The 13,175-nt window shown below is 42.0% G+C and overlaps 1 protein-coding gene across 1 annotated transcript in view; it reads right to left on the bottom strand.

Annotated features, from left to right (window-relative positions):
- LOC136582407 (cadherin-8) overlaps positions 1-13,175 on the bottom strand; it is a 426,860-nt gene that overhangs the window by 132,401 nt on the left and 281,284 nt on the right. Inside the window, exon 6 of the mRNA XM_066583436.1 lies at positions 4,887-5,074. Within this exon, the coding sequence (XP_066439533.1) occupies positions 4,887-5,074 (188 nt within the window). The remainder of the gene's footprint in view (positions 1-4,886; positions 5,075-13,175) is intronic.

Below are 13,175 nucleotides of genomic sequence, written 5' to 3'. Positions count from 1 at the left end.
CCACGTGTGAATGCACTTAAACCTCAGCCTCCCATAGCATTGCAAGGGCCGTACAGCCCAAATTGCAACAGTTGTAACTCTACTGGTGCTGGAGAGTTGGATATGGGAAATGGGGAGGTCGTAAGATGCTCTATTGTACGTCAATCTATCCACTTGCACACTAGACTTGAGATTTTCTCGAGACTTCTCCTATCAGGAAGCTTTCTCATATCCGGTGCCTGAAGTCCAGCCACAGAGCCAACTGCACCACTTCCTTCCACACACTTCTTCTGTAAGTCTCTACCAGTGTTTCACCAATATTGTGCCCAGACACAAGAGGGAGAAGCCTTCATAAGACAGGTGAGGCATGTGATGATCTCACATCCCTGTGTATGCACACTACCCAGCAGTTGGGTGCCGTATCTTGACAAACTGGGATGCACAAGCCTAACAGACTAGATACCACTGTGGCTTACGGTAAAAAAACCCTATATCCCTTATCTAGCTGTAGAGACAAATGAAGTACCTACAGTGTAACCCCAAGTAGATCTGAGCTGGTCAGAACCGAGATCACATGACCATCTGATAAAAAAGAGGCTAGAGTTCAAAACGGAAAGAAATAACTAACCAAGGTAGCACTAGCCAACTTATATATACTGAGGGGATAGCTACATAATGAATGGAAAAAGAAACTCATCGGACCCTTTAAATAGAATAAATAAAATGGTGATCAAAGAAGAACATTCACTGTAAGAATGGGCAATGGGTAAATATTTAATAGCCACCCTTTCTGCCCACAAGATGTTTGTAGGCCAAGCTACTTGTATAACAGAAGCAAGTATGATCACTGCGTGGATGTTATATGAGCCTTACCGATATGATGCTATATAGCATTGCATTCATTAAAAGCAAAGGTGCTCTGGAATGCGGAGATGAGCATGTCTCAGAGCAGGTAATTATGAACTTAATTATAGGAAGGTCTCCGTTAAACCTTTGTGAAAGTAGCAAAAACACAAGGAATAATTTATTGAGCTTGATAGATTGCAGACTACCTTGTATTCCTATTGAATATCAACCAGGGAAGGTCCTTTGTTTTAACGTGACTGTGTAATGATCCTTCTGCAGTGATTTAGGGAATGTGTATGCTTACTAACCTTCTGTAGCCTACAGCTCCTTCCCTGGACCGCTAGATTTATGTTCTTGTTTTATCTCTCCAGGTATACAGCTCGTCTTTCTCTGATAGTGCTTTACCTCTCTTCCGATTGTGTTTGTATACACACAGTATCACTAATGATAAAACTGGCCAACACTTCTCATATTGAAGGTGAGGCAGTCTCAGTAATTTCAATTTTCTGTACCCTGCATATTAGTAACCATAAGAGCCATGTAAAATATTAATAAAAAAAAAATGAATTATGCAAATCTTTTATGAAGATCAATAAAAGAAACTTCTTATTCTTCAAGTTCTTTTGAGAAATCAATTTGAGAATATCTTACTGAAAAGAAAATATAAATTACGGTGCCTCATATCGTGTCATTCTTTAATATTGTGGCTTCTTAGTATATCACATCTTTACTGCACATTGAAAAAAATTCTATCTACCACACCAGGGAATCAATATTCACAGCAACCAGAAATTATCGCGGGAAAGGGTTAAATATCAATATGGCAGTAAATCAAATCTAATAATTCACAGAATTATGAAGAAATGCCTATCTGTCTTACAATATTAAAATATAACCTTTATTAATTACCATAAAAATGTCAGATTTTTATAATGATCCTATCAGGTCCTACAGTGATCAGTGTTATATGGAGCACCCGCCCCGAAAGGGGCAACAAGGAATCAGTCAATTGCTATATCAAAGGGAGTGCAGTCTTCCAACTGAAGCTGGGAACAGAAAAAATGCAGTAATTGGGTCTTCTTTTGTGCCTCACAAAGTAATTGTGCCCTCATATATTAGTAAATCCCCCATTCTTCTCATTGAAAGATATGATTGTTTCCTTTGTGCCCCACAGTAATAATGTCCTTTTTTGTGCCCCCACACAGCAATAATCCCCCTTTGTACGCATAAAGTAATATGTTCCCTTTATGTTTCCACCGTAATGCACAAAGCAATAATTTCCCTTTGTGCCCCATTAATGGATGTGTGCCCCCTTTATGCCCCATGGTAATTTTGTCCTTCTCTGTTCCTCCACACAGTAATAACCCCACTTTGTGCCCCTATAGTCACTTCCATGCCCCCACAATCTTGTGCTTTTTGTGCATTCAAAGTAATATACCCCCTTTTTGTTCACCCACCATTATTTCCTGATTGCACTATTAGTTCTTCACTGAGCTCCTTCTTCACACATGATAATGCACAGCAATGTGCATATCTTGGTCCCTCTTCGTCTGTCTCCTCCACTCCGGCGCCTTAAGCCCCATTTACACGCAAAGATAATTTGCTCAAAAGATAGGATGAGTGACAGTTTGAGCGATCATGTTGCATACGCTGCTGCTGGGCACTTATGCCTATTAGTAGCCTATTAGCTTCATTTGCATGTAAATTAGCCTCAATGCGCTGTATGCAGAGAACAGAAGGTGGTCTGTTATTTGCATACAGCTCTTTTGTTTTGCCACAGAACTGCAGCTGAATATAATGTTATCAGTGCCCCCATGGAGAATCACAATGTGCGGTCCCTGCTATCAGCTCTCCGGCTGCACAATGGATTTTAAGCTCAATTAAAAATCATCATTCGGCCGAAAAGTAAACGATGGTAGCATTTACACGCAATGATTAGCGCTCAAAAGACATTGTTTGAAAGATAATCGTTGCGTATAAATGGGGCTTTAGAGTAGAAAGAATGAGAAGGCAGGAGACAGGGGAGGATTAAAGATACCCACTGCTGTGCATTGTGATGTGTAAAAAAGAGCTCAGTAAAGAATTATTAACAATGCAGTCACACTCCCTGTTGGACCCCCACATCTTTTCCAGCTTGCCAGCGCACTTCCGGCCCAGTGATAGAAACAGCCATGAAGACAACCTGGTGTAACTCTAGATAGGCTGCAATTCATATCACAATCATTGGGTGACCAAACACAGAGATATATAACATATACATTACCCAACAGAGAAACACAAAATCGTATATTTTTTCAAAGCTAGTCATTTTGCACCACTCATATACGTATATGCTGAGCCAAGTGGAAGGGTAAGGATGAGCATGTCTGTAAGTGAATACTTCTAAAAGACTTAGGGCCAAATCCAGATATATGTGGGCCCTTGCCGACAGAATCATAGTGAACCCTCTATTTACCCACTGTTGACTTACATAGTAACATAGTTTGTAAGGCCGAATGAAGACAATGTCCATCTAGTTCAGCCTGTTTATCCTCCTGTGTTGTTGATCCAGAGGAAGGCAAAAAAAAAAAAACAAGAGCAGAAGCCAATTAGGCCTTTTGGGGGAAAAATCCTTCCCAACTCCCTAATGGCAATCAGACTGTTCCCTGGATCAACCTCTAATATTTCCTACCTGCCTGTATACCCGGATTAACAGTTAACCTAAGATTTATAACCTATAATATCCTTCCTCTCCAGAACGACATCAAGTCCCCTTTTAAACTCCTCTAAGGATTTTCCCATCAACCCATCCTCAGAGGGTTCCACAGCCTAACCACTCTTACAGTAAAGAACCCCCTTCTGTGTTGGTGATGAAACCTGCTTTCTTCTAGACATAGCGGATGCCCTCTCTTTACTGTCGCAGTCCTGGGTATAAACAGATCATGGGAGAGATCCTTGTATTGTCCCCTCATGTATTTATACATAGTTATTTGATCACCCCTTAGCCGTCTTTTTTCTCGAGTAAATAATCCCAGTTTTGATGCCTCTCTGGGTATTCCAGTCCCCTCATTCCATGTATTAGTTTAGTTGCCCTTCTTTGAATCCCCTCTAGCACTGTAACATCCTTCCTGAGCACCGGTGACCAGAACTGTGCGCAGTATTCCATATGGGGCCTGACAAGTGCCTTATATAGTGGGAGAGTAATGTTCTCATCCCTCGCCCCTATACCTCTTTTAATGCACCCCAAGACTTTATTTGCTTTTGCAGCAGCTGACTGGCATTGGTTACTCCAGTTTAGTCTACAATCCACTAGTACCCCCAGGTCTTTTCCCACCTCACTTTTCCCTAGCAGTACCCATTTAGTGAATATTGGTGACATCCGTTACTCCTGCCCATGTGCATAACCTTACATTTATCAACATTGAACTTCATTTGTCAATCATATATCAGACTTATCCAGATCACTATTGAACCCTCAAGCCCTTTGGGTCCTTGCATCTGTCCTGGTTTGCCTTTTGCTGACACAACCTTGAGAAGTAGGAGAAGTTATATACACTTGAACATCAGAGCCGCTACAAAGTCCAAAGTCCTTGAAAATAATATTTTATCATACACTAAATCTCATACTCGGAAATGTTCATTAGTGATGTGATATAATTGAATTTTTTTTCTGATAGGTGACATCACCCCCAGATTCATCGAACAGAGGATTGAGAAACTGAAAAAATGTTTATTATATTTATCCAATTAGAAGGGGAAAAAATTGAGCGATTGAGTATAAGGGCTCAGTCACACGGGCACATCGGCGCCCGTGTTACTGCAGGTAGCAGACGGCCGTACCTGAAGACGGACGTCTCTCTGCAGCGCCAGAGGAAAGAACATGTGACCGGCTTCATTGCCGGTCATGTGTTCTTTCATCAGCGCTGCAGAGAGACGTCCGTCTTCAGGTACGGCCGTCTTCTTTCTGCAGTAATGGCTCAGTCACACGGGCACATCGGCACCTGTGTACGGGTGCCGATGCGCCCGTGTGACTGAGCCCTAAGTGTGTTATCTGTATATAATAATGTTAAAGCATACTCTACCTTTCGCAGTCGAAGGACACCTTCCTGCGTCTGAGAGTCTGTAGTGATTTCAAACATGTCTCTCCCATCACCATCAATGATATCAAAGGATGATTTAGCATTGTCTCCAATGTCTCTGTCATTTGCTCTCACTCTTCCCACTGGATCACCAATAGCAATGTCTTCTGGAACTACAAACTGATACTGACCTTACAAATAAGGGAGAGAAAATATTACAATTAAAGTTAATGCAGTCAGTTCCTCACTTTATATCTTCCCACAATTTATAAAGCTTTTCAAACATTTTTAACCCAATAAAAAGGTTTATAACTAGAGATGAGCGAGCACCAAAATGCTCGGGTGCTCGTTACTCGGGACGAACTTTTCGCAATGCTCGAGGGTTCGTTTCGAATAACGAACCCCATTAAAGTCAATGGGCGACCCGAGCATTTTTGTATTTCGCCGATGCTCGCTAAGGTTTTCATGTGTGAAAATCTGGGAAATTCACAAAAGTGATGGGAACGACACAGAAACGGATAGGGCAGGCGAGGGGCTACATGTTGGGCTGCATCTCATGTTCCCAGGTCCCACTATTAAGCCACAATAGCTTAATTCATGAATTCATGAATGGGTGAGTGACTGCTGCCTCTCATTGGTTCAGCTTTATATTTTTAAGCCCTTCCTGAAAATTCATCCTGAGATTGCCGGCAGCCCATTGCTTTTAATGGAGCCGGCTGTATTGCCGGATCCATTGAATTCAATGGCCAGTGCTCGTTTAATCGACACGAGTACCGCGTTGTGCTCGTCTCGAGTAACGAGCATCTCGAGCACCCTAATACTCGAACGAGCATCAAGCTCGGACGAGTATGCTCGCTCATCTCTATTTATAACTAGAGATGAGCGAGTATACTTGCTAAAGGCAATTGCTCGAGCGAGAATTGCCTTTAGCGACTACCTGCCCGCTCGAGACTGAAGGATCGGGTGCCGACGGCGGGCAGGGAGCTGCGGGGGAGAGCGGGAAGGAACGGAGTGGAGATCTCTCCCCCCCCCCCCCCCCTCCGCTCCCTCCTGCTTACTGCCGCTACTCACCGCTCCCCCGCGCCGGCACCCGAACCTTCAGTCTCGAGCGGGCAGGTACTCGCTAAAGGCAATTCTCGCTCGAGCAATTGCCTTTAGCAAGTATACTCGCTCATCTCTATTTATAACTATTTAATATACTTTAGGCTTCTATCCTTTTTCCACTTTCAAACAATCTTGCTTACATCCACAGACAGGAGACCCAACCTGAGCCCATTTCCCTGGTCATATTGCCACGTTACTTACATAGGCCAAATAACTAATCTTTGTAAGAGACTGCCGACCCTCTGTCCTGAGTTCAAAGTGGCATAGTCTTGCCAAAGTAGAAGGACATCTGTCCTATTACTGGACAAAGAAATGTGCTGTGAGAAGAGTAGGTTGGCACTAGGATCTCATTAATATATGATCTATGTCGTGCGCCTTTCTCTCCAGCATAGCTTCAGATGTAGGTGACCTTTTTTCGCCCCTCCAATCATAAGAATAAAAAAATATATATATTGCACTGATAGGCAGCCTGTCTGTATTCTGCTTATGCATAAACCAGCATACCCACACCAAAATAGCTCAGTGAGTAAATAATATACTAAGCTCGTAACACAAATACAGCACCAGGACCAAGATCATAACATAAGTACAGCACCAGGACCAAGCTCATAACAAATACAGAACCATAACCAAGCTTATAACATAAATACAGTCCTAGAATCAAATTCATAACCTAAATACGGTAACAGAACTAAGCAATTGTGTTGCGGGGGTGCCGATGGGTTGACAGCGGCGCCTTGGAACATGAGAGAGAACGAGCAAGAGTCAAGAGGAGGATGATCATAGAACTCCACAAGATGCTGCTGCATGGAGGAACAAGATCATCCGGTTGAGCAGATCTAAAGGGGGCGATCACCTGCAGCCTACATCCTCCTGGTGCTCCCCTACAAAGCTAGTGACCAATGCCTCGTGTGACCACATGGCTTGCGCATAGCTAAGGCTGGCCATGATCAAGAGAGTGCTAGAGGCCGGCACAAGGGGCACACAATGAGAGTCAGAAGCCACGGCATAGTCTGAAGGGTGGGTGGAGGAAAGAGCTTCCCTGTATTGAGACTGGAAGCTATAAGTGAGACCCTGGGCTGAAAAGCAAGACCAGTCTCAGGAGAGACCGGCAAGTGATAGTCACAAAATACCCCTGAACTATGGAAGGATTATTAATGGCTGAGCACCTATTGTCACTTCTGTGACTTTTTATACTGCTTGCAACGTTTCAAGGATGACTCACAAATTGTATAAGAAGAATTATGTGTATGTCCATTGTGCTCCTTACTCAGTAATACACTACTCATTGAATTGAAAACTGTCCGTCCCTGTAACATTATTTTACGATTCTACCCACACCTGCAGGTCAGTCAACCACAATATTACCGAGCGAATTTTTTTTTAACAAAGTAGTCAATCCTCTTGGTGTTAAACAAAGGAGCAGCACAAATGTTTCTCCTATCCTAGACTCCTCTCCTACTCTGATACATTTTGTGATCCATCACTTAGAAATGTATCTATTTCCCTTTCTGTAAAAGGATTTCATTTTTTTCCGCCATGCAGTCTACAATTTCCCTCCAGTCAATGTAACATCTAGATTTTATTGTTCTCCTATTGGTATGGTGTATGATACAGATGTACTATGACCCAACTCGTCATCCCAGGAGCCTGATGCGAGACTTAACAGCAGCATGTTAATTAAACAGCTGCTAAAAACAAGATTCTTGCAGCTGCCGCCCTCAACATGGGCATAACTTCATCTATACGTTTATGGGAATTCTTTACCATAAAATCGCAATAGCCGTAAAGTACATTCCTAACTATTGCAGATTTTACCAATCCTTATAGCCTAATTGTTGTACTACGTCTTCTTTGTACGGAACGTAAAGGATCCTCCTCTATCTTTTTTCCAGTTGGTTCTGCAATCTGCAGTCAATATGTTGCAATCGAGAAATTTGTTTTCCTTATATTTACAATCATGCAATCTTTACTGACAAAATCCAATTACCAAACATGCACCGATGCCCTCTGGCAAGCTCTTCACATGACTGAATAATGGCCGTTGTTCCTAAAACCTTTAATGCACTGATGAACAATTCCCCCTTCGTTCTCCTAAATCTCTTGGCGGAACCTAATTAAGGATTGTGTGTATATTCTGGTGTGAAATATTGCAATGTCCAATTTAGGAAGATTTAGCGTTCTCCGAAAACTTGTATTTCAGAGTTGACTAGGAGTTGGTCTTGACTTTGCCGTCTAATAATAGAACATCTGGAAGAAGAGTGCAAACAAGCTTCTTAAGACGGCTAAGTACACAAGAAGAGATGCACAGTAACCCCCGACTGTGAGCAACTCAATTCTATGGGTAAGAAGTATCTGACTGTCTGCAGGACTAAGCCCAGCGTGAAGATCATTGATGCCTAATATTAAAAAGCCTCAGAGATAATTAGAGATGTGGGAACTTTAATTTAGAACCATTAGACACTATTAATATATTGGATAATGAACAATACGGGTGCTCATTTGCATGTTTTACTTTGCTTTCAACTAAGATGTGATACAATACAAAGTAAAGAGGAAATTCACATTTACCGATTCATACATTAATCTACTGGCACAGCTAAAATATGGGGCATTCTGCTGTGTAGACGTGACTTTAAATGGAAAATCTGGTCAAAATGGACCTCCGATTGATCATAGATACATTGGGCAAGACCATATTGGTGAAGTCTGTGATCCCAGACAATCACGGATTCCTCGAATTCCTTAGAGACTGCTCAGAGACTTTTGTCTTTAGATAGCATTCGGGATGAAGGGCAATTAAAATGAATGATATTATTAAAGTGGTTGTCCAAGTTATAGTATATTGGTAAAAACTAGAGATGAGTGAGCATCCAAATGCTCAGGTCCGTGTTATTCGAGTCGATCTCTTCGTAAAATCCAAGAGCTCTATTAGAGTAAAGAACACCATTGACTACAATGGTGAAAAAACAATAAGGGACGGCACTCCACCCACTGGAGTACAATTTCCAAAATGTAGACAGTAGAAAAAACTGGGGACTTACCCGGTGTAGGTGGATGGACCGCTGTAAAGGGGCCCTCCACCTAACACCTCCACGTCCTGGTACACATTGTATGAGTACTGCAATCACCTCTCACCAATCAAATGATCAGGAAGCCAATGCCAAATGGAGCAAGCAGGGATCTGTCACACCCCTGTGACAGGGTGCGACTGAATATCAATGAAATAAGCAAAAAACAAAAAGATCCAGCGCTCCAGAATGATTCCCATTAAACTAAAATAATAAGTCCCTGGGATTTACAAAAACAAAAAACTAACTTTTATTAACAAATATGTCCGACGCGTTTCGTCGCATAGAAGCGACTTTTTCAAGTGACATATACATATATCTCTTATCCTTATATACATATAATAAACCTTACCCACCCAATCATCTCTGCATGTCCTCTGTGTGGTAGCCTGAAGCGCCGATTCGTAACTTCCGGCAAACGGAGGGTTGCATGGAGAACTTCCGGTTCACGATTACCAAAAATATCCATGGAGGTAATCCGGAAGTAGTAATCGTGAACCGGAAGTTCTCCATGCAACCCTCCGTTTGCCGGAAGTTACGAATCGGCGCTTCAGGCTACCACACAGAGGACATGCAGAGATGATTGGGTGGGTAAGGTTTATTATATGTATATAAGGATAAGAGATATATGTATATGTCACTTGAAAAAGTCGCTTCTATGCGACGAAACGCGTCGGACATATTTGTTAATAAAAGTTAGTTTTTTGTTTTTGTAAATCCCAGGGACTTATTATTTTAGTTTAATGGGAATCATTCTGGAGCGCTGGATCTTTTTGTTTTTTGCTTATTTCATTGACTACAATGGGAGACTCGAGCATTTTTGTATGTGGGACGCCGGGAGCCGAGCTTTTTTTTTTCTAGGTCCGTCTCTCTCTCCCTCTCTCTCTCTCTCCCCCTGCCTGCCAGACAAAAAATTAGCCAATGACACGCGCTGCGTCGCGGCGGGGAGGGGCCAAAACAGACACGTCACAGTGGGGAGGAGCCTAAAACTGGGGCGGGGTCGAACATGGCTTGATGCTTGCTCGAGTAACGAGCACCATCGAGTACGCTAATACTCGAACGAGCATCAAGCTCGGCAGAGTATGTTCGCTCAACTCTAGTAAAAACCCTTATGCAAGTATTAACATAACAAATCAGCATATACTCACCTCTTCCCACTCCTACTGTGTCCTGGACAGAGCTTCTCTGTTCTCTATTGATAGCTGCAGTCCCGCCCAGTTTATTGGATGTCACAGGGGCTGCAGCCAATAACAGAGCAGAGTTTGAATAGTCCAAAAAAGTAAATAAATAAAAACAAGTTCATGCGCTAATACGCTCCATAGCGGATAGAGTATTAGTGCATGCACCCATGTGTTTTTGCCTAATATTGCAGGTTTGTTGTAGGACATTCCGCATGACATTTTAGACACCTCCTCCACTTGCCTTGCTCTGTAAATGCTGTGGAATTTCCTCTGCGGTTCTGGCAGCCGAAATTCTGCAGCATTTTTCCTGTACGTGAATGTGGTCTTAGGACTCATTCAGACAAGCACTGTAGGAGCGTAGTATAGCCGCGTGCAAAGATCGCGACTATACTGTTCTAACGGGTTAATTCCAGCTACTTGAAGTAGCCTGCTCAAACATTCCGAGGTGCAAAGTGCGTGGTTCCCAGCTCCCATAGGAGTCTATGGAAAGCACGCACCAGAGATAGGATAGGTCCTATCTTTGTGCGCACCACGTCCCATCTTTGTTAGGTGCGCTAATTTAGCTCGCCTAACGATATCGTTCATGTGAATGCTTCTATAGGAACCCATTGGTTCCTATAGAAGTGCGTCCTGTGCATGCCTCTAATGCACGCCCACAGCGCTCATCTGAACGAGCCCAAAAAGGGAGTGATTACAATTTCCCCCCCCCCGAAAATAAGACAGTGTCTTATATTAATTTTTGTTCAAAAAGGTTTAACTTTTTTACATAGCTGCCTGGACACTATTTAAATTGACTTTTTAAATTAACTGTTAGCAGGGCTTAATTTTGGAGTAGGGCTTATATTTTAAGCATCCTCAAAAAGCCTGAAAATCATTTTGCATCCTCAAAAATTCTGGAAAATCATGCTATGTCTTATTTTCAGGGTATGTCTTATTTTCAGGGAGTTATAAGTTTCTCATATCCCTCTGTACTAGTGATATATGGAAAAAAATCAAAAGTTTTATTACTTTTTAAGTAAAATAAAAAAGCCTCCAAAAGTGTCCACAGCCAAGTGAGAAAATTGTCTTGAAAAAAAATGTCTATTTTTTATCTTCTGTCTTGTAGAATTCTTCAAGAAAAACCATCCACTGATTCAGCAGTATAGTGTCTCTAATGACTGAAAATATTGCAAAAAATGAAAATGATCCATCCCATCAAACGAGCTTTTATGAAAGCGGCTGCGCTTGCCCGGTATATGAGTCCTAAGCGAAAGACCAAATGTAAATCTCTGTTTTCCAAGCTTCTGTTATTCCATCCCGATGAAGATTTACTGTATGGAGTTTGCAGTTCTTTCTATGTTTACTTGGCATGGTTAATCAATATCCTGTAGAACGCTGCTGCCAGATGCCTTCACCTATTAAACCTTTGCTTAGTTAATAGCTACTTGTGCATATCCATTATTGTTCTTTTTGGATTTGTATAAAAGGAAGCTGCTGAAATCTTGGAGGCAAATTGATAAACATTTTGATCGCTTCTGCTAAAGATTGTGTTAACATAGAAGGTTTCGGGCTGTATTGTTTAACTAAGTTGCTCCCCTTTTTAACCTGAAATGTTCGTATATCCGAAGGATAAGCGTGATTCATTTTGTATACAGTTCATTTTGTGTATGCAGCTCCTCTACAGACCTATGTAGTCTGGTCACGCAGTTATCTGTTATTTCTTTCTCTCTGTAGGGTAGCAGCAGAGGCAAGAAGTGACACATGACTGCCGGATTAGCCTACATACAGGATTTATTTGAGCCTGTTACTACATAGACACATCGGTCTGCATAGTGTCACGTCCATTCAGTCCTGTCGGCAAAACTAATACAGAGGCAGAGTAAAGAGATAGGCTAAATGATGTGTTATGCACAGGGAACTAGAAAGATGCAAGGGGTATGAAGTAGTATAATGGACAGAGGGAGAAAACAGAAGCAAGACCTTAGTTCTTCTCTTCTATTTTCCCTATTTGGACCTGCCTACTGAGCAGAGCACCTGCCCTGAAAAGGACGAACCAACAGCTGGAATCTAACTAGATTCCCTATCCGACCCAACATGTAACAAGGGCGAAAGGGAAGATATAAGGAAAGGTAGAAATGACCAATAAATCAACCAAGGATGGAGCACAATATCTAATTGTCTTTTTTTGCCTTCTTCTGGATCAACAAGGGGGTGAAAACAAGCTGAACTGGATGGGCCTTTATCTTTTTTTGGCCTAACACACTATGTTACGACAAAAACATTCAGAACAAACTGACGGAAGTAGTCTGAAGTCCATAGACAAAAAAAAGAAGACACTAATATTTATTCTGGAGTTTCAAGGCTAAAGCCCCATTTACACGCAACGATTATTGCTCAAAATTCACTAAAATAATGTATTTTGAGTGATAATCATTGCATGTAAATGCTACTATCGTTTGATTTTTGGCCAAATGATGATTTTTACTTGAGTTTAAAATCCTTCGTTCGTCCGGGCAGCTGATAGCAGGGACCGCACGCTGTGATTCTCTACGGGAGCGCTGATAACATTGTATTCAGCAGCAGTCCCACGGGAGAACAAAGGAGCTGCATGCAGATAACAAACCACCTGCTGTTGTCTGCATACAGCAAAAGCAGTCTCATTTACATGCAAATGTGTTAGGTTGTGCTGCTGGAATTTGTTGCTCTACAGGGTTCCAGAAGGAGTAGTATCATTATTATCAGCCGTGTAAGCTATGTGCTGACCACTGTGTGAGGACACATTGGATACACTGATGGTGCTGTGCTCAATTTGGTTGTTTCGTTTCCACTGATGAGTCACAAGTGTTTGAAATTCTTCCCATATCGTGACAAGAAGCAGATGATTTTATTCTGCAGGAAACTCACTGGCAAATGTTTAGTAACAAACCACAAATGTGTAGTTACACGTACAGTAGAAA

This window comes from Eleutherodactylus coqui, chromosome 11 (assembly GCF_035609145.1).
Source record: "Eleutherodactylus coqui strain aEleCoq1 chromosome 11, aEleCoq1.hap1, whole genome shotgun sequence".
Classification (NCBI taxonomy): domain Eukaryota; kingdom Metazoa; phylum Chordata; class Amphibia; order Anura; family Eleutherodactylidae; genus Eleutherodactylus; species Eleutherodactylus coqui.
This window is presented reverse-complemented; position numbering and strand designations above follow the sequence as displayed.